The sequence below is a fragment of the Lytechinus variegatus genome, chromosome 7, assembly GCF_018143015.1.
Source record: "Lytechinus variegatus isolate NC3 chromosome 7, Lvar_3.0, whole genome shotgun sequence".
Classification (NCBI taxonomy): domain Eukaryota; kingdom Metazoa; phylum Echinodermata; class Echinoidea; order Temnopleuroida; family Toxopneustidae; genus Lytechinus; species Lytechinus variegatus.
The window spans coordinates 607,654-629,785 of record NC_054746.1 but is presented as its reverse complement, the minus strand read 5'-3'; the positions used below and the strand labels follow the sequence as shown (position 1 = coordinate 629,785).

Here is a 22,132-nt window from a genome sequence, read left to right as displayed (position 1 = left end):
AATCAATGTCAACGTTCACTCATCACTGCAATCAAATTTCCCAATTCTTTTTTTTTTCATATATGTAGATAATACAAAATTCTTTATCATTCTGAGAATACCTACCATGAAGGAAGAATAAAGTTATATTGATTCATAAGAAATACATGTATATTTAAATATGTCGCAGTTGATTATCTGACAACTATGTGAGTTGATATTTAACTGTCAGTCAACCGTCACGGAGTTCAAGGTGTCTCATTAATGAAACAACTGAAAAACAAATTTGTATTTAATCCGAATGGCTGATATATCTGAAACCTATAGTTATGACGCCAATTTCCCTGACCAAAGAAAAAAAGAATATGCACACGTGCATCAGATTTGAGGTGCTTGATATCTCCTTGTTCCAAATTACGAAGGGAAGTCAAATTGGTTCTTACTGCTCGTCTGACTAGTAAATGAGTCTGACCTTTCCTTTGATATCAACACAATCAACGTCTCGTGCATTGGGAGTAGCCATTGTTGTGTCTAATTGCGATAATCTCGTTATTTGTAAGGTCCGTTATTGTGCTAGCTTGGATATCAACAAGCTTGATTACGTGGAGGTGTGAACCCCCTCGTAAATCCACTTACAATCTTGTCTGGTGGAATGTAAACATATTTACTCATGGTTTTCGTACTTCTCCAAGACGAGCTTGATGGACAGGACGAAGGGCCCGGTGAAATAATTAGGTTTACCATCTTCGAGGAAAGGAAAATGGCAAATCGCATCGGGGTTCAAGCTCGTTTATAAGTTAACAGTTTGGGGAATATATCCAAATTCTATTTATTAATGCAATGTGCATAATGCCTCCGTGACAGCTGATATAGAGCTGTAATTTTCATCTCCCATTTCTCATTTACTTCGGTTTATTTCATGAAATACGACATAAACTTCAAATTTCGCACGTTCACATTATTCACAATAAGTAGAACAGCTATTGCTTATATTCATTTCGTGATGAAGTTCTTCCAGTCATCACTTGATTTAATTGATTATAAATGTCTGAATCTTCTGTCCTAAGAAGGTAAATATTTGTTTTAATATAGAAGATTATCATAAGCAATTTGGTAGAAAAATATTACACTCGACCGTTTACACTTATAAATAATTAATTATGTCGTATTTCTAAATTCTTGAATTTTCAATGTTAAATTTTGATGAATATGATGAGCTAAATAATAATGTGCTAACTTGGCGTCCATTGAAATGGATATCGAAATCAACTCTTTCATGAAATGATGCAAAAAGTATGAATGTCTTAATTTTATTTTTGAAATGTTTCGCTTGTTTGATTTCAACTTCTTGGTAATGGTTACCTATGCGAATATATATGTTTAAGCTGCCCGAGCAAAATCGTCGCACCATCTCTAAAGCAAAATATAACAATTGAAATTATTTACATCAGTTCGCTCTATTTCTAATCGTTAAATTTATCTATAATCATCAGTAAGAATCTTACATACACTCCAAAAAATATTGGGTAAAAATGTTCCGTGAGGATAATTATGTGTCCAATGCGTAAAACACTGCCTCAAATTGGTTCAAAGCAAAATTACCCTCGTGCTGGTTAAAATTTTACTCAATATTTTTGTACAGTGTAGAGGTAAAGTAGTGCATTCAAGATAATTCCTCCATCTTTTCGACTTTAACGTCATCACATAAACAGTATATTTTCATTGGATTGCCCCACACGTTTCTGTAAACAAAAATTTTTATGTGCAGATAAACTTTATATTATTTTGAATCGTCTATAAATTGATTCAAATTATTAATGCAGGAATATTCATGATTTCGTTCGAATGTTCATGATCTAATTTTGTATTCGTATTTATTTTCTATGGTAAACGTGGTTATTGAGCGACATGGAGAATATTCGCAGAAAATGAGTTTGTTCCTTTGCCAATGATTAGTGCGTCGGAGAAACCATACTCGAGACGTAACCATTATCACTATTGTCCAACAGCTGTGGTAATTGACAAAAGAGCATTTATGCGCTTCATTTGTGAAGCTTTCCAGAAAGGTATATCCTCCACCACACAAAACTATCACTTCTATTGTGACCGGTATCATCATCAGACAAGCAAACGTAAACGGCTCTATGCGCGCTCTATTGTTCTCTCGAGACAGCTTAATTATCGACATTGGCTGTCCCGAAAAGCCACCTAGCGGATCTTTTCTTATCAGACAACCGCTATTCCTGTAATCTATTCAAACCCAATTATAATCGTCTCGGCTCAACTTCTCAGACGACCCATTTAAATAGAGCCACTCGCACCATCCCTCTCACTCTCAGAACTAACTTCAAACGACAAACATCTCCCAGATCTTACCACTTACCACTTTCGGAGTAAAAACAAATCCAGCATCTTCGAAGTTTTCACAGAACTTGATTGTTGTCTCTGCGCTTCTTCTCTCAATATGGAATTATCACTTGGTGCTCCAGTTGTTGTCACGTTTATGGCTGTTCTGGCCAGCATCACTACTGCTGCTCCTCTTGATGCTGATTTTGACTTACAAATGGATATTCTTGATAAGATTGGAGTTACAGATCCTTGGAACTTTCCTTCAGTGGATGCGAGTACGATTTCGGTTCCCGACCATCTCCGATTCCAGTACGAGTCGTTGCATCGTCAGCATCGCATTCGCCGATCCTACATTGCGAAAGGAATTCATAAAAACGAAGGTGAGTGTCGTTGAGAGTAATATGTCGTTTTAAAATGTCGATTGTATTTGTTGTATTGTTATTTTTAAAAATGGATATAGGCCTACTTCAAAATCACAGAAGACACAACTTCAAACATACTACGTTTTATTTTAATGCATAATTTCATCATATTTGAAGAATTGATCTCATCAAATTCTATTCAACCAATGAAGACTCAACTTCAAACATATTACATTAAATGCATTGTTTCATATTATTTGAAGAATTGATCTCATCAAATTCTATTCAACCAATGATGTCGTATTCACAAATCGCATTGCATCTGCTCAAGTTCGGATGGTTATCCAAATACAACACTAAAATGGATTGGATTAATGGAATACATATGAAAATTATTTTTGAAGTCTGTGATATATGGTTTGAAATACTAACCAATGGATAAAAAACGAGCATGAAGCAAGTTCAGTAATTATAGCCCTTTTCATTTTCTTTTCTTTGTAGAAATTTACGGAGATGTGTCGTACACCGAGCGCAACCGACAGCACTTCACGTTCGACATGTCTGCCATCCCCGAGGGCAGCGAGGTCATCATGGCTGAACTCAAGGTCTACAAGGAGCGACCCAATCATTCCATCTTCAAACCCGCTGTCGAGGACGGCGAGGGTCCAGCACCCCCACATCCAGTCAACCACGGCCACGTCCACTCCGCCCTGGTCTCTGTCAAGCAACTCATCCATCAAGAGATCGATTTGAATTCAGACCCAGCCGACCTAGCAGCTGATGTTGCCAACCAACATAACGGCTTCAGAACCATAACAATTGATCAGAGGTCAGTATCATTATTGATTTCACATTATATTCGTCATGATATAGATTGCTATACTTAAAGAAATAGACTTGTAATAACGAATCATAACTGAAATTTATTTCAATATCTTGAAATTTAAATTCTATGTGCAGAATAGATTATTAGGGAAAGTAAATATTGTGTGAAGTAGAGAAATAGAAATCTCATTTAATGGGTGATAAATATTTAAAATAGAATGGTGATAAATAGGGATGAATGGAATTAAGTGAAATATATAATCATATTACATGACAGTTATATGGAAAGTATATGATTAATGCGAACAAAGAGGTAAAACTGCACAGCAAATACATGTGATCATTTGTTTTATTTTCTCTATTTAGTTTTGAATACTCTCTTTTAGTGTTATTAACCGACTGTTCTCGTTTCATTTCACAGAGAGGTGAATCTTAACGGCTCTGGCTGGAAGGTCTTTGACATCACCAACACAATCCAGACATGGGTAGCGGATCCCGACACCAACCTGGGCGTGGCATTCCACATCGATCCAATCGAGGGAGCTCATCACGCCCGGCAGGTGGCCAACGAGATCGTCTTTGCTACTGACTTTTATCCTGAGACCCCAACTTCCCCTGATAGCAGACCAGTGCTTGTCATCTACACGACTAAATACAAAGCAAGGTGAGAATTATATATATGTTGTTTTTTTTTACCAAGCTTTATTCTTTTTTAATACCCGAAAAATGTATTGATTTTGTTTGAACTGGAAATGTATTTAATGACGTGCAAATTATTAAGCATTTGTCTGAAAGGCAACATTGCATCTCCAAACGTCATTAAGAACAAACACACTTATTTAATACATCGAAGTGATTGAAACATGTTCGTCGAAGTATATGAATAATTTGCAAGACCAATTTACATATTTAGAAGCATCATGTTCCGATTTATGATACTATAATAAAATTAAACTTGCACAAAATCAATTAAAACATTGATTTCTAAAAAGTTCGACAAAGGAAATCAAATCAAATAAATCAAATGTTCGGTTCACAGTTCAGCAATCTTTAATCAATTTTTTTACTCGCCATTCAATGCCTGAGTAACTATTTGAGTCAAGGTATGGTCGATGTAAATGCACTGAATTTCCTTTTGTTCTTTTTTTATTATTATTTTGACATTAATCAAATTACAATTTTTTGTTTATTCCTCTTCAGTGACGAACCAAACGAGTGCCGATACGAAGGCGAAGAAGAACACCGCTGTTGTCGCCGCCGAAAGTACGTCGACTTCCGCGACCTCTCGTGGACAAGCCGGTGGATCATCGAACCAGCTGGCTTCGAGGCTTTCGACTGCTACGGCCCGTGCCACAACCCACGTAGTCGTCACATCAGGGATATCTTCAGTCTTCCATTCTTTGCTTCAGGATCCACCAGGAATGGAGGAGGTGGCCGTCGGACCTGCGGAGCCTCTAGGTCATCGTCGTTGCCTATGATGTACTTAGCAGAAACAGCGAGCGGCACCGTCGAGCTCAAAGTAGAGGAGATCCCGAACATGATCGTCGAAGACTGCGGCTGCTTATTATGATCCAGACCTTACGGATTTCTATATGAACACGAACAATTCAGTAATGACTCCTACAATATCAGAAGATGAATTCATATCGAACTGAAAGCGACTGCAAAGGAAACCTTTTTATTTATAGTGTGTGTTTGCTGTAGTATGTCTGAAATAGTCTAAAAGACAAATACTTATTGAGTATAAGAGTATACTCGTTATACATGGGTATGGTTGCATTCATGAGTTTTGCAACATTTTATAAACTTGATATTAATGAAAATCCAAACTGTAAATATTTTTGCCATAAATTATTATATAATCTATATTCTATAAACTATGTGATGATTTCAGCTATATGTATTCATAATAAAATGCAATAATATGATAAAATCTAAATTCTCTTCATGAATATTTATCAATTTTGTTTTTTTATTTTCATTTTATAAGTTTGATGTTGGCTACTATGATTGATCAGGGGATCATTTCAAGAAACAAATAATGGTTTTTCACTGCCTAATATGTCCTGAGCCAATTAGATACAAGGATTTCAGAAGCTTATAACAGTTGGGCCAATCAGTTTCTTGAAATGCTCCCCAGATGTTGGTAATGCGATAATGTCAATATTATTCAATTTCATTTAAACACAAGTGGATGAAATCAAAGAATTGTTTTCTTAATGATATCAAACAAAACCACAGTATTACGTAATGTCGAATAATATTGAGAATATATGTGTTTGATGATGCCGGTCCTGAATATTTTAATGAAGTTTAACGCAATTGAAGTAGTGGGATAGATGAAAGAAAAGTTCATTCGAGATGAGGAAAGAGAAGGAGAGATATACATGTGCAGAAAGAGGGGAAAAGTGTGAGACAGAGGAGAAATAGAGAAAGGTATGAAGAGGGGGAGGGGTAAGAGAAGATATACAGTGAGAGTTCCCTTTAAAAGTGGTGTAATAAAATTTATAAAAGCATAACACAAATTGTACTTAAAAATAATCTCAATGATGGCTCTGAAATAATATTGAGTCTAGCTTCAAGCCAGCATTACACTGAGCACATGGTTCTTAAAGACTTATTCTGAACAGTTTTGGAAGCATGCTATTTAATCCCTACATCTATCAACGGGGGCTAATTAGGCAGGCTAGCCGTTCTTTCTTTTCACACTCATTATCCCCACCCACAGCACCTGGTCAAGAATGGGTCTTAAAGAAGGGAAGGTCATTGTTACCGACACTAAATTCGGGTAAAGACGGAATCATCACTGTAGGATTGACAATGGAGAGACACAATTGACGTGCGCGCGATAAGTTATGTTTTGGTTCAGGAAAGAAGGTTAATTAGGACGGCTGCTTCGGGTCAGCTGATTCACATCAAGAAAAAGAAAATCATCTAAAAATTATAATATTCTTATAATAGATCACCCTTATGAATTTTGCGTTTCTTTTTATATAATCACTCTCCTCTCTAATTCTTAATTTACAGTAAAATGCAGGCCGTCATGAATATGCAGCATGGGCGGATGATATGTCATATCCTCAATTTCGAATTTCTTATTTTCAAATAATAGATATTACATATTTGCAGACATGTGTGTAAAACATGCCTCCTGTGTAACAAAATCAGTTCCAGCAATGAAGATTTTACACACTGAACTTCCAGTAGCTAATTTTTCTCTACATTATTGGAGGAAAAATTAATTGATATTTATATCGAAATCCTAAGAATATCTGGGCGATAACATTATAGGCACGTGCATTGCATATTCATGAAGGCATGTATAGAACGTTTCCATCAAGATAATGCAAAAACCTTAAATGTCATAACATTGGGGCTCCTCAAATTGTTTGATTTTAATTCAGCCTGGATTACCTCTTTACGGGAAGCATGGGATGTGTATAAGCTGACACAGTGTGGGCGGTGGGAGAGGGGCTAGCCTCTTGACAGTGTCAAGGACTAGGAAAAGAACAATGAGTAAATGAAATCATTAAAAAGTGTGCTCAGGTTATGTTATGAAAAAAACTTACAAAGTAACATGTCAGCAGGTGGTCGGTAAGGGGCAGCTGCCCTTGAAAATACAAATGTCTCCAATATTCGTCTGTGAAGTTGTCCCTTAATTTTCACAGAAATTGCCCCGAGATGGCAATATAAAAGTACTTTGAAAAAAATATATATAACAATGCGAGTGCAAAACGCGAGGTGATTTTTTTTTATTAGCCCTAAACACAAGAAATTTTCAGGACTTCTTAATCATGAACATGAAACGTATTTCACTAGTCATGTTGCAAGCGAAGCGCGAGCTGAAAATGTTTGATATTCAGACTTGAAATGGAACATTATTTTGTAGGACTGTGTGTGTTTGAAGAGCAAACGTATTTCACCAGCCAAACAGTGCGAGCTGAACTTTTTTTATATTCAAACTGGGTTTTTTTAAGGAAATTATGAAGAGCAGTACGTATTTGACCAATCCACTGATATGAACGCGAAGGGCGTGCTGAACTTTTGTTTTTATTCAGACGCTACGCTTTCATGTAATAATTAAAAAAAAAGATGCGTATGTTACTAGATTAGAATAATAATACAAGCTCGAAGAGCGAGGGAACATATCAACATAAAACGGGATGTTTTTAGCGCCATTTAATCCTCGAAACAAACAATGTGAATGCGATAGTGATGAACGCATGGGCCCTAAGCAAATTGTGTTTCATCAATTTGTGAACAAAATTTTTATATTTCCTTTTTTCTTTCCCCACAATGTTTTTATTTTATGTTTCTTATTTTGTAAAGCTCGGTTGTTTTGCCTTCTTGCATCATCCCCTCTAAACGAATAATTTTAGGTCCTACTTAGTTCCGAAACTACCTTAAATGGATGGTCCGGGCTGAAAGTATTCATAGCTTAATAAATAGAGTAGAATTCACTGAGCGAAATGCCGAAAATTTCATCAAAATTGTATTACAAATAACAAAATTATTGAATTTCAAAGTTTGTCAATATTTTGTGAAAACATTTATATGCACATCGTCATGAATATTCATTAGGTGGGCTGATGATATCACGTACTCACTTTCCCTTTCCTTATGTTGTTACATGAAATCATAAATGTTTCATTTTTCATACATGTGTAAATGATATGTCTCCATTATGATGAAATAAGTTGCGGCAATAAATAACTAGTGCACATAATTAGTCCAATTGTTTTATTTCTTGACAGAATATTTTTGAATAAACCTTATTTCATATAATAAAATACAAAGAACAAATGGGGATATGACTTCATCAGCCCACCTAATGAATATTCATAAAGACATGCCTAGAAATGTTTCTACGGAATAATGCAAATCTTTAAAATTCATTTATTTGTTTTCCGGTTTTGATCAAATTTTCAGCATTTTGCTTTGGGAATTTTACTCTATTTATTGAGATAGAAATATCTCCAGCCTGGACCATCCCTTTAATGGCACAGTCCTTAAGATATCTATATTAGGTCAGTATATTTGGCCACTTTGAGCCACTAAGTGACTCAATATTTATGCTGGTGCCCCCCCCCCCATGCCGTGACCCAGGCCATGGTACGCCAGTGCTAAAGCTCCAGTCACATATAGACCCCGGACCATCCCGGATCTGATCCGGGATGGTCCGGGGAGAGATCCTTGTTGGCGCCTTGGGCATCCTTGGAGGTCCGGAGTGGTCCTAGTTGGTCCTTAAACGTCCGGGAGGCCAACACGGCAGTTTTTGTCTCGTCAAAAACATCCGGCGTCATCCGTGGACTGCCGGGTTGACAAAGCCTCGTGATGGTCCGTGTAGGTCCGTGTTCCTGCCTGGAGTATCCTTGGCAGTCCATGTTATTTTTTCCCATCAAATCTTTACAACGCTATTTACTTTATGAACTTTTCAGTAGTTGTTAAACAGTTGACACAAACATGCTTAATTTATTTATGATTAAATGGATGATTAAATGATTCAGGATATTTTCTTACGCCTTGGAGATTGACCCCAACCTAATATTTGTAAACTTAGTGCATGTATGAATAATTCTTTTTCTCTTTTTTTTCTAATATTTACCCCAACTTTGTCTGTTATTATTATTTCACATTTAATTCTTTTTTAATATGTTATATGTATATATCATGAACCTGTTACATCGAAATTGTACATTAAGTTTTATACTACTGCCCTTCATCGACAGTTATGTGTCATGACCTGGGCATATCTTAATTTTCATTATGTTTTCTATTGACTTTGTAAATTTCTTTCCTTTATTGTGATTTCAATAAAGTGATATCAAATCAAATCAGTGGCGTACCTAGGATTTTCCTCGGGGGGGGGGGGCAAAATCGTCCGCCAAAAAAATTGATAAGCCAAAAATAAAGAATAAACGGTTTTCAATCACAAATAAAGGATTGCAAAAAAAAATGAAGTCTTCAATCAAAAATACGGGTGGTGGCTCGTCAGGGGGGGGGGCAGACTGCCCCCTGTGCCCCCCCCCGTAGGTACGCTAGTGAATCAAATCGAAATTAAATTTGTCGTTCAAGATTTGAAGTACTTAACAACTACTGTTATAACAGTAAACTGTGTTGTATAAAAAAAAACAGCGTTTTTACTGGTTAAAGAAGTTTTGATATCTTTTTTAAAATCATCATAATATAATGTTGCGACAAGGCTGAGAAAAAATGAATGAATAAATATCAGCTCATTATTATGAGCAGATTTTAATTTGCCGTGCTGGTCAATATAGCTGCCGTGTTGATCCGTGTCTATATGTGACTGTACTACTCCAAGTCAGGTTCGCATAGAGGGCGACATACTGCTTTCGATAAACGAGTTCCATGGCTGATTATTGATTGTTGCGAAGTGCATCCCCGTGCACATCACGAGCGCAAAGGGATCATGCGCGTAAAACATCTCCCATATATAAAAATCATAAAAACTAAATTTGAAATTAGAGGGTTGAATGTCTAATACCAGTGGATGTGATATCAGACATTCCATATCTGATAAGAATAGGGTACCTTAGCCAGCTCATTTTTAAAATAAATCGCACTTCTGAAGAAATCTCAAGGGATCAAATCACCCGAGACAGTAAATTAACCCTATTCTTTTGCCAGCCAAAATAGTTCCAAATTCATCAATATTTTGTCCAAATTTGGGCAAAGGAAGTTCAGTAGTTGCCCTTTCTATAATCAGTGTTAGATGGTCAATCATATTCATACACTTTTGTCAATCAGCAATAACGTATTCGAAAAGTACACTTTTGTCAATCAGCAATATCCATTCATTCAAAAAATATTTTTCGAATGGAGTTGCGTCGAATGAATATCTTTTGTCTTCCTGTTGTAATTATGCTCATGGCACCCGAATATTCTGTGACTCTACGGATGGTCTGGAGCGCAACACCAGCCTTATTTTGAGCACTTTTCTGCCATTTTTTCATGACAATATTTAAGCAATTCAGTATGAATTTAAAAGAAATCCAACCCAAATAAAAACTTGTTTTTATAAGGAAAAGAAAAATCAGACAAGTTGATAGGTGAAAGTTTGAACAATATTGGACAAACAACAAGAAAGTTATGATTTTTAAAAGTTGTAAATATTGGTAATCACTATACCCATGGAGACTTCAAATTGGCCACATATGGGATGTCATAGTGATGTAAGGCAAGGACTACTCTTCCATGTACTCCAATACATATTATGGCTAAACTGTCATTTTTCCCAAAAGTTTTATTTCAAATTATATTTTTCTTTCATGAGGACATACTACAATATACTACCTGGGCTATATTTAGATTACTGCCCCAGGGGAATGGGTACTTAGGAGAAAACCACAAATCCCTGATAATAAAGTACATGGCCTATGGGAAAGTTGTCCTTGCCCCTTGTCATAATTTACTGACACAGTTGCCAATTTGAAATCTACATAGTATTAGTGATCTCAATTTTAAAGCAGCTATAACTTTCTCATTGCTTGTCCGATTTCTTTCAAACTTTCACCATTCTGTTTAATTTATTTTTCTCCTTCCCAACATAACATCTTATGGCCAAGGCTGGATTCCCCTTTAAAAGAAGTACCAAAATGGGAAGTATTTTTTTTTACATAAGGCCAGGAGATGGGTATCTCCGATAAGCAAATGAATATGCGACGATCATTATTTTTCTTCTAAAAAGTATATATTGGTCAATATGCTTTCCGGTGGATACAGGCCTGCATGGATCCAAATCATAAGCAAACATCATTTTGTTCTACATACTCCTTATATGAGGGACGTAAAGACATCATAAAAAGCATACAATTGAATTTGAATGTGGACCGACCGTTCATTAATGTAGAAATGTTATTGATACGTAGTTATATCTTAATGCCTGTATGTGCTAAGCTTTGTTTATAATATAATCGTCAAAAATATTAAATCTTCTACCATTGAAATAAATAGATATTTGAATTTTCTACAAACACATGGGACAAATTGAGTCAATCAAATCACACCTTATATATACATAATATCAATTCAAGATTTAAGCATACTTATGTGAATTTACAGTTTATCTGTTCAGATATTTATAATTGCATAATTCATATATTTTTGTAATACCAATATGTTAGAACAATGAACTCATTTTAAAATTAGAACAACTTAAGTTAAACCACGAGATAGCATATCCCCTCCTTCCCCCTTCACATCACTTTACTATAAATTGAATCGACGTATTTGATATGTAAATGATTATTATCTATTATTTTATGTTTGTTTATGTATACCGTACTATATTCATTTTATATTGCCCTGTATTACGTTCGTCTAGAACTGATAACCTGGGCCCATTATTGTATTCCCTTTTTTATGAATAAAATGTGATTTATGAAAAAAAAATCATAAATTCAAATCTTGCAAATACATTTCATTTTGCTACAAATTTAAAGCGACTTGACACACTACGGTTGTATTCAGTATGGTATAGCACCTCGATGACGTCAACATAAAATCTTAACTTAACCTGTTATTTTTTTAACTGCCATATGGTAACCTAGCCGTATCATATGACAGAGTGAATTCTTTGGTCACAAAAGCATTTTGATGGTCATTGGTCATTTCAGGTCATTAATATTTAATATTTTGCATCGGACAATGCACATTGCACTTACTTTAATTTCCAGATTAACTATCTTTACTTGGGCTTAATACTTTTGGTCAACGTGTTCATCGTTTGAATTGATTTTGGTCTAATTGCCAGAGGTCTACTGACCATATAGGCCAATCATCACATTGTGAAAGTGAAATTATCCCTAAAGAATGTCTGTAGCATTATAGACGAAATGGTTAATCAGACATAAGTAAAAGTGATAAGTTGACGAACTGGTTGTTTACAAAGTGATTTCGATCGCGTTCGTGGTTCTGTAGATTTTTTTTAAAGATGGTATACTTTCCATAATAGTTCTTTACCGTAGGTATCACGTGCCTATGGACAACAGAGAAGAATTTCACTTTTAACACTGTTTGTGAACCACCTGGCCAATATGCCTCTCTGGTATATCTTCCACTTTATGTTCGTTTAATTTGTATGTATATAATTAAAGACAGGGGCGTCGATCCGTTTTTCAGATTGGGGGGGCAAAATCATAAATCAATTTTCCAAAGGCGCTCGATCACACAAACACACACATATGCCTATATATATGTGTACATATATATATATACACACACACACACATATATATATATATACATATATATCTCACCAGCAGATTAATGCGAGCGCGAAGCGCGAGCTGAAAATTTTGATATTTCGATCTGAAAAAAAATTGAGTTTAATGGACGTTTTTAATAAAGAAAAAGATGTATATATCCAACAAAAGATTATTGCAAATCGAAGTGGGAGTTCTTTTGAGGTTTAGAACTGAAAACGGCACCATATTCACCTAGTTAATCATGGAAAGTATGGGTTTTTGTTACAACAATTATGCGAGCGCGAAGCGCGAGCTGAAATTTTTTGATATTCCAATCTGAAAAGTGGACATTTTGAGCACGATTTTAGACGAAGAACGAGTTGTGTATCTCAATCTCGCTTGCTGATTTCTGTGTAACATTACAATCTTATTTTGTTTTTAGCACATGCGGAATTATTGGGGGGGGGGCAAAATGATATGTTTGCCCCCCAATATTTTCATTGGTGGTGCGATCGCCCCCCCCCCCATAATCGACGCCTCTGATTAAAGGTCAAGTCCACCCAAGAAAAATTTTGATTTGAATAAATAGAGAAAAAAAAACTAGCATAAAGCTGAAAATTTCATCAAAATTGGATGTAAAATAAGAAAGTTATGGCATTTTAAAATTTCGCTTATTTTTCACAACACAGTGATATGCACAACTCGGTCATCATGCACATGAGTCAGTCGATGATGTCCCTCACTATTTCTTTCTTTTTTTATTTTTCGAATTATACAATATTTCCTTTGTTTACAGATTTGAAAATAAGGACCAACTTCACTTAACCATAATTTTTATAGTATTTAACAATGCTAATTCCACATGTTCAGCGAGGAATTGATCATTGTTTAACTTGACAATGTGGAGAAAATTAGAATATTTCATTTTTCATATAATAAGATACAAAACAAATAGTGAGTTGATGATGTCGTCAGTCTCTTCATTTGCATACAGACCAGGATGTGAGTATAACTGTTTTGTGCAATTAAGCGAAGCTTTAAAATGTCATAACTTTCCTATTTAACATCCGATTTTGACGAAATTTTTAGTGATATGCTTGTTGGATTTTTATCTTTTTATTCAAATCAACTTTTTGTTGAGGAGACTGATGACATCATCCCAACTCACTATTTCTTTTGTATTTTATTATATGAAATAAGAAATAATCTAATTTTCTCTTCTTTGTCAAGTGAAACAACGATCAATTCCTCCACGAACATGTGGAATTAGCATTGTTTAAAGATCAAGTCAACCCCAGGAAAATGCTAACTTGAATAAATAGAGAAAAATCAAACTAGCATATTGCTGAAAATTTCATCAAAATCGGATGTAAAATAAGAAAGTTTATGACATTTTAAAGTTTCGCTTAATTTTCACAAAACAGTGATATGCAGAACTAGGTGAGTCAGTCGATGATGTCCATCACTCACTATTTCTTTTTCTTTTTTTTTATTGTTTAAATTATACAATATTTCATTTCATTTATTTTCCACAAATCAATCAAAATACAAAGAAAAACATACAACTCATTCCGAAATAGTATGCATAATTACAATATAAAAGCAGATTCTAAGTGGATGGACCTAAAGTAAAGCAAAAGCTTGTTGTGGATAGGCCCTTAACAAATAATTTATGTGCAATCATTGATAGCTACAAATAATTATAGAAAAAAATAGAGCTGAGCTCGGAGAAAGTTACAGAAACTGGACAAGGACGAAAACAGAGAACGTTACAAGAACAGGGGCACACAGGTTACTAGACAAGACAAGGAGGACAAAACAAGACATAAAAGAAAGAAAGAAGGAAAGAAGACCCGTCTATTATATTGCTGTTCATGATTGCGACGTTTATACCATGGTCACATTTGTTCTACGGCGGCCGTACGGCGAGTCGAAAACAGCCGTTTTAACACTTTTGTACCAGCTACATATAGGTGGTTTGAATAAAAATTAATAAAACGACTGTTTTCGACTCGCCGTACGGCCGCCGTAGAACAAATGTGACCATGGTCATCAGCATGACGTAAAATATTTTGACAGAATTGATCGTATGCCAGTGAAATAGTATTAGACGGGTCCTTTGTAAGGGTATCTGCAGCTGTAAATATGAATACATGTAATTCATTACAATGGTAATCATACGGACGTAGTGAGGGGATGGAGCACCTGGCAGACGAGGAAAAGAAAAAAACTTGTTAGTTGCTAGGAGAGAAAAAGTATCAAAGGACCGAAGCAAAACTTAGAAGAGGTATGTGGTTTTGAAGAGTTTCCCTGGCTACCAGGTGCCCAATCCACTCTCTGACCGTCTTAAAAGTAATACGCAATTGAGTACAAATAGATAAAAATATATTGTGTATTTAAAGCTTACAGTTGGGTTCTACGAGGAGTAATCTTTTCTCAAAAGAGACGTTTTCAATTTTCTTTTAAATGCAGTTAAGCTAACAGATCTTTTTATATCGATATTGAGTGAATTCCAATATTTGGGACCTGAATAAATAATAGTATTGTGGGCAAATTTTGTTCTTTTTTTTTGAAGATGAAATGAAAATGCTTGGCGTGTTGGATAGTCATGCAACTGGTTGTTTTTTATGAACATATAATTAAGTGCCGGAGGCAAGTCATTATTATTCAGTTGAAACATAAAAGAACCCAACTGCAGAAGGAAAATATCAGAAACTCTTAAAACACCCTTTTCTAAAAAGAGAGGACCTGTGGTATGAGCCCGTACAGAGGCGTCGATTATGTTGGGGCAGGGGGGGGGGCGATCGCCCCACCAATGAAAATATTTGGGGGGGGGGCAAACCTATCATTTTGCCCCCCCCCAATAATTCCGCATGTGCTGAAAATAAAATAAGATTGTAATGTTACACAGAAATCAGCAAGCGAGATTGAGATACACAACTCGTTCTTCGTCTAAAATCGTGCTCAAAATGTCCACTTTTCAGATTGGAATATCAAAAAATTTCAGCTCGCGCTTCGCGCTTGCATCATTTTTGTAACAAAACCCATACTTTCCATGATTAAATAGGTGATTATGGTCCCGTTTTCAGTTCTAAACCTCAAAAGAACTCCTACTTCGATTTGCAATAATTTTTTGTTGGATATATATATCTTATTCTTTATTAAAAAACGTCCATTAAATCAAAAAAATTTTCAGATCGAAATATCAAAATTTTCAGCTCGCGCTTCGCGCTCGCATTAATCTGCTGGTGAGATATATATGTATATATATATGTGTGTGTGTGTATATATATATATACATATATATATATATATGTACACATATACAGTGCGTATCAAAAAAAAGTTTACACTTTGAAAATGCCCTGGGAATTTAGAAATATGCAACATGTGGGTAATTTTTTCACATATAATTATGGGTTTGGGTCTCATCTATCAAATGAAAGTAAAAGTTTTGACAGAATGTTACACTTGAGTGAGCACTGTCCATTTTTGTAAAGCTCGCAGAAATCTGTTTGCGCAGAAATGCTTGTTTTCACGCTGTGTCAAGGGGAAAGGGCGAAATCAAACTTACCCTGCGAAGCATTTCTCATAAATTTCCCTAGCACTTTTAGCCAATTGAAATAAAACAGATACATTCAAGCATTTTGTAACAATTTTGCCGCCCAAATTTGAAATTTTAACACTTAGTAAGCACAACCTCTACCCTTTTTGTGACAGCTGGATCTGAGGACATACCTGAATGTGAACAAAAGTTTATTTCAGCCATCTCCAGCACTTTTCACTAAGTTTTTATCATTTAAAGTGGCTTTACATTTCATTTTTCATTTGATACTTGTTTCTCCACACTTTTCCCAAGCTTGGCAATGATTAACAATATGAAAATCAAGCCTAAGCCATTTCATGTAAATCACAGCTCAGTGTAAAGCAAATATCGTCACGATGGACTCGGTGTGTGGGGGAGTGGGGTGGGGCGCAATGCACTCTTCGAAGTGTTTTGGGCAAGGAAACAAGTTTAAAAAGGTAAAAGATATCTTCAAATCAATTTTAATAGCTAAATTCCACGTGTTCTTCATTACTTTTATTCGCAGTGACTATTTCAATGTTCTGCGCAAATCATTTTTCACCAACTTTTCAAAAGTAAGTGGTGCTCACTCAAGCGGAAATATTTTTCGACAGTTATATCGTCATTTGCTTAACTGGATCTGTACCAATGCTAAAATGTGGAAAAATCATTAGGATATTACAAATATATAATTTTACAGGATTTTTTCTAAGTGTAAACTTTTTTTTGATACGCACTGTATATAGGCATATGTGTGTGTTTGTGTGATCGAGCGCCTTTGGAAAATTGATTCATGATTTTGCCCCCCCCCCCCAATCTGAAAAATGGATCGACGCCCCTGAGCCCGTATATGGGCATTGGAGATTATACGAATTGCTCTCTTTTGAATAACCAAAATTTTATCAAGTTGAAGCTTACTAGAATTTCCCCAGGCAAGAATACCATAGTTTAAATACGGAAGTAATAAAGTGGAATATAACATTTGCATTTTTTTTTTAGATTTGACATTAAGGACCAACTTGACTGAACAATATAGTATTAAACAATGCTAATTACACGTGTTCAGGGAGGAATTAATTGTTGTATCACTTGACAATGAGGAGAAAATTAGAATATTTCATATAATGAAGCACAAAAGAAATAGTGAGTGGACAGGCGCGGATCCAAGGGGCTGAGCCGGCCCCGCTATTTTTGGCAACCAAAAAAAAATCCTTTTTAACTTTAGAAAAACGCTGAAAACAGAATTAAAGACAATTACGGCGGTATTAGATCAATGTTTCAATTTACGGCCTCTTAACGTCCGGCCCGATCCCCATAGGCCTACTCGATCGCAGTGGCGCCGCATTCTGTTGGTTCACAAAATCATATACGCAAACCAACAGAATGCGGTGCCACTGCGATCGAGTAGGCCTATGGGGATCGGGCCGGCCGTCTCCTGCACATGGGTTTCCTGTACTCCAGCAACGGCCGAGTAGCTCTGCATAGGATTACCATATGCGCTCAAGTAGGCCGTAAGACAATATAAAAAAAATCCTCAAAATATCCAGTTTTCAGACCTTAATATCAACCAATTTCGCGGTCTCGTTAATATCAAATTAAAATATAAGATAATAGTTTCATTAATTCCTATAAATGAAATTGTCCTTTTTTCAGGATGGAATATCGACAACTTTCATCTCGCGTTTGGGAAGAGGAATAGAAAGATAGTCATCATTTTCATATGATGACAAACTGTCATTACAATGTCTCGGTGCTAGTTTTAAAAATAATTAAAAAAAATCGGTATGCGCTTCGCGCTCACAACATTGGTTAAGTGCTATCCATATAATATCCACTTCACAATTTTCCTACACAGTGCTTAAAGCAGTGCTTAAACTGATCCTTTTCAGATTCAGCTCGCGCTCGCGCATTATTGATTTTGATAATAAATGAAATTTATTTAGAATGTCCAGATATTTTGATCTAAATCTCAAAAACACGAACACAGTCATGTTTGTTGAAATACGCAGTTTGTTCTTTATTCAAAACGTGCTTTAATTATCCAGTTCCAGTCTTATATTAGAATATAAAAAATTTCTTCTCGCGCTTCGCGCTCACACTATTCATGTAGGAAGATACCCATCCTCTTCAAGATTGACAGACAGATAGAGTGTCCCGTTTTTAGGTATAAATCTCTATTTTTTCCCACTCGCGCTTCGCGCTCGCATTAGTTGTTTAGTTATATGCCTCTCCTGTACACGAGTACAAAAAGTGCTTAGAATTTCGAATTCTTAGGTCAGAATGTCAAAAGTTTTCAGCGCGCGCTTCGCGCTCGCAATACTTGATTGTTGAAATATGCATCGTTTTCATGGGTAACTGCAAACAGTCCTTAACAGACCCCTTTTCGATCAGGCAGAACATATTGGCTTATTACAAATTTTTGCTCACAATCATGACAATTCGCGCTCGCAATACAAACACATCTTGTTCACGATCACAAAATGTTAAATTTTCAGGACAAAATACATGAAATTTCCAAAAGAAAGTAGCTCGCGCTTCGCGCTCGCACTATTCGATTAGAGCTTATATGATATTATTTATTTATGTTTTGCAAGAATAAAGCTAAGAAGTGACTGTTAGGACTACCCCTTCAAAGAAACAAACAAAAATCAACTTTAAGCGGCCGATCGGGGAAAATATGGGTATTTTTTCGGCCCCCCGCCTATTGGCGAAAGCTAGATCCGCCCCTGAGTGGATGACGTCATAGTATCCTAATTTGCATACCAGCCAGGATGTGCATATAACTGTTTCGTAAATTAAGCGAAACTTTAAAATGTCATAACTTTCTTATTTTTGCTGATGTGGTTTACGGTACACCATGTGGAGTGTTATAGAAACAGTGGATAGAAGAAGAGAAGAAGTGGATAGGCGAGAAAGTGGAGATTTGAGAGTAAGTATTCTTTCTTGAAAATAGTCCTGAAAAGGACTGTAAACCAGACAATATACTTCACTTCACTCCTGAAGACGGACAGTCAACCTGTCCGAAACGTCGAGTCTCTCTACTACTCATCATCTCTACTCGCCGACTCAAGCCAGCATCACCACCCCGGAGGGGCCACTTACATTGACGAGTGGATACCATGCGCGACCAAAAAAACACGTAAAAAGGATGTCTTTTTCACGATAGGGCACGTTACGTACGTAACGTGATAAGGGTGTCAAATACACAAAAATAATGAAAAAAGGGTATCTATTTCGCTAGGAAAATTACGTGTTTAGGGTCGAATTTGCGGGGATGATAAAACAAAATTCAAATGTTTTTTAAAGGATGTCCTTTTTGCCCCAACACTTCGTGTTAAGAGTCCGATTTGCGCGAGGTGTAGAAGGTGGGGTCGTACTAAACCAAATAAGGTAAAGCCGACGACCGAAGGACCCGTAACAATAAAACATTCCTGTACTTGTTTAGGGGTTCATTTCAGGGAATATTTGCCAAGAGTATCGTTTTGTTTTCAATACTTGTTAAGGGTAGGGTTTCACACGCCAATACTTGTTAAGGGGTGCATTTTCAGAATATGGAAATTACGTGTTTAGGGTGCTTTTCGAGACCCCATGGTCGCGCATGGTATCCACTTGTGAATGGAAGTGGCCCCCCCGGGATCTTCACATCAGCTCTACTACTCAAGCTGTTCTCACTCAACATTCCTTCTGGTTTACAGTCCTTTTCAGGACTATTTTCAAGAAAGAATACTTACTCTCAAATCTCCACTTTCTCGCCTATCCACTTCTTCTCTTCTTCTATCCACTGTTCCTATAACACTCCACATGGTGTACCGTAAACCACGTCAGCAATTGTACATGCCACCATGCAAACCTTCAAACAACATCTTTCTTATTTTATGTCCGATATTGATGAAATTTTCAGCGTTATGCTAGTTTGATTTTTCTCCATTTATTCAAATCAACATTTTTCTGGGGTGGACTTGACCTTTAAATATTTTATGTTTTGCTTATTTTTTTACAAAACAGTTCCATATGTATACCTCAGCGATATGCAAATGAAAGAGTGTATGATGTCACTCAATATTTTTTTATATATATTTTGTGTGAAATAGACAATATTCAAATTTTTACAGATTTGACGAAAAAAAAACTTCCAATTCAACCCGATATGTTAACACTATGGTATATCCAATTGGGAAAATTAAACTATTGTCATAAAAAAATACTGAAGAAATGAGAGCGTGTTGTCATTATTGTCCCCTCATTTGCATACCGACCAGGATGTGCATCTACTGTTTTGTTTAATTAAGCGAAACTCTAAAATAGTATAATTTTTATCATTTGAATTTGATCAATTTTTTAGTGTTATGCTGGTTTGACTTTTTTCTTTTTATTCTAAAAAGACCTATTTTTGGGGACTTGGGGTACTCCCCCGTTAACACAATAAATGCAATTTTTAGCCGGGACAAATATTTCATGTGAGCTCAAAAAAAAATCATGTGATGTATGATTCATGCAATATTGTATAATCGACTGTAATTTAGTAATAAATTTAATTGAACAAACCAAACGGTTAGGCCGCTGGTTAGGCTATTTATTGTGCAAATGAACATCAAAATTCATAACCGTAAGATGGCTGAGTCGAAAGACTACGCATAGTGGGAAGAGGAAGAAGAAAAAGATCGCACCTTGCACCGCCTTGATATTACCATGGACCCTAACGGACTACTCGTTCGATATTGAACGTGAACTCTTTCATTCCTAGCACATGCCTGCATTATATCTCTTATCTCCCTGATTCCACTAGCAACTGAATCGCTCTACGTTGTATTACGCTGTTTATAACATAGTAGATAAAGGGTAGCCGAGAGCAAGGAGAAGAGAGGGAGAGAGGAAAAGAGATCGAGAGAGGTATATAACAAGAGAAATAGGTATACAGATAAACTGAGGGAGGGGGCATATAACGGGAACCCGGTGTAAAGAGACTATAAGAGAGAAAAGCTGGGAGTGAGCCGAAGGGTGGGGGTAGGGGTGATCCCCATGGAGCTATCATACTAATTCATACGAATGGGTAAGTATGTCTCATGTGTGTTCAAGGAGTGCCTTCAAATGATGAGGATCGAGCTATTAAGGGAGCTAGTCGTCTGTAGGGTACATGATCGAATATTACACTTGATGCATGGCTTCATAGTTTTCAGGAAGCGCAATATGATAGGCGGTTCGCTGGGATTTCCCCCTTTCTTATGCAAAGCACACTTACTGAAGGGCTTCCTTTTTGTTAATCCACTGAACTGTATCAATGTCAGTCTCTCACAAAGAGAAGTGCATTTGCAGTATAGTTAATTAATTTCCACAAACTATCCTAGGCGATGAAGGAAAACATGGCCAGTCGGGTTACAATGACACGGTACACTGGCACATAAACAAAGTACCAGGATATATAACCCTCCCAACTCCCTGATATACTACATGCAGAGACCTCTCATTTGTACTAACTTAAAGGTACGGCCTCACCCTCTACATAATTTTACTTCACCCACAAACCGAAGCTGTGACAAAGGCAATTTATAACAGTACACAGAGTATGACAATAACAATGAAACCATATGCATACACATTAGGGCGAATCGCAAGTGCTGTATACATACTGAAACCGAAGTTACAGAGAATCGAGATAGTCTTCTTTTTCAGCACCGCAAAGGGAGTATCCGGGTAGTGTCTGGATTTTAAGCACATGTAGCTAGTCCTTTGAAATAGCCAAGCTATCCTAAACAAGAATTCCCATCCTGATGATTCCTGGATTATAGAAAATCTTGATCCATTACATTCCCTTATTCATCGCATGTTAGTATTTGCCCTGCGAACTA

At 36.2% G+C, this 22,132-nt stretch overlaps 1 protein-coding gene across 1 annotated transcript; it reads left to right on the top strand.

The window, feature by feature from the left end:
• The first annotated feature begins 2,293 nt into the window (after nt 1-2,293).
• Nucleotides 2,294-5,395, top strand: LOC121418144 (left-right determination factor 2-like). Its single transcript, XM_041611856.1, has 4 exons — nt 2,294-2,708; nt 3,192-3,519; nt 3,937-4,179; nt 4,716-5,395. Exons 1-4 carry the CDS (start codon nt 2,444-2,446, stop codon nt 5,083-5,085), a joined length of 1,206 nt encoding a protein of 401 aa, XP_041467790.1. The 5' UTR covers nt 2,294-2,443; the 3' UTR covers nt 5,086-5,395.
• The last annotated feature ends 16,737 nt before the right edge of the window (nt 5,396-22,132 follow it).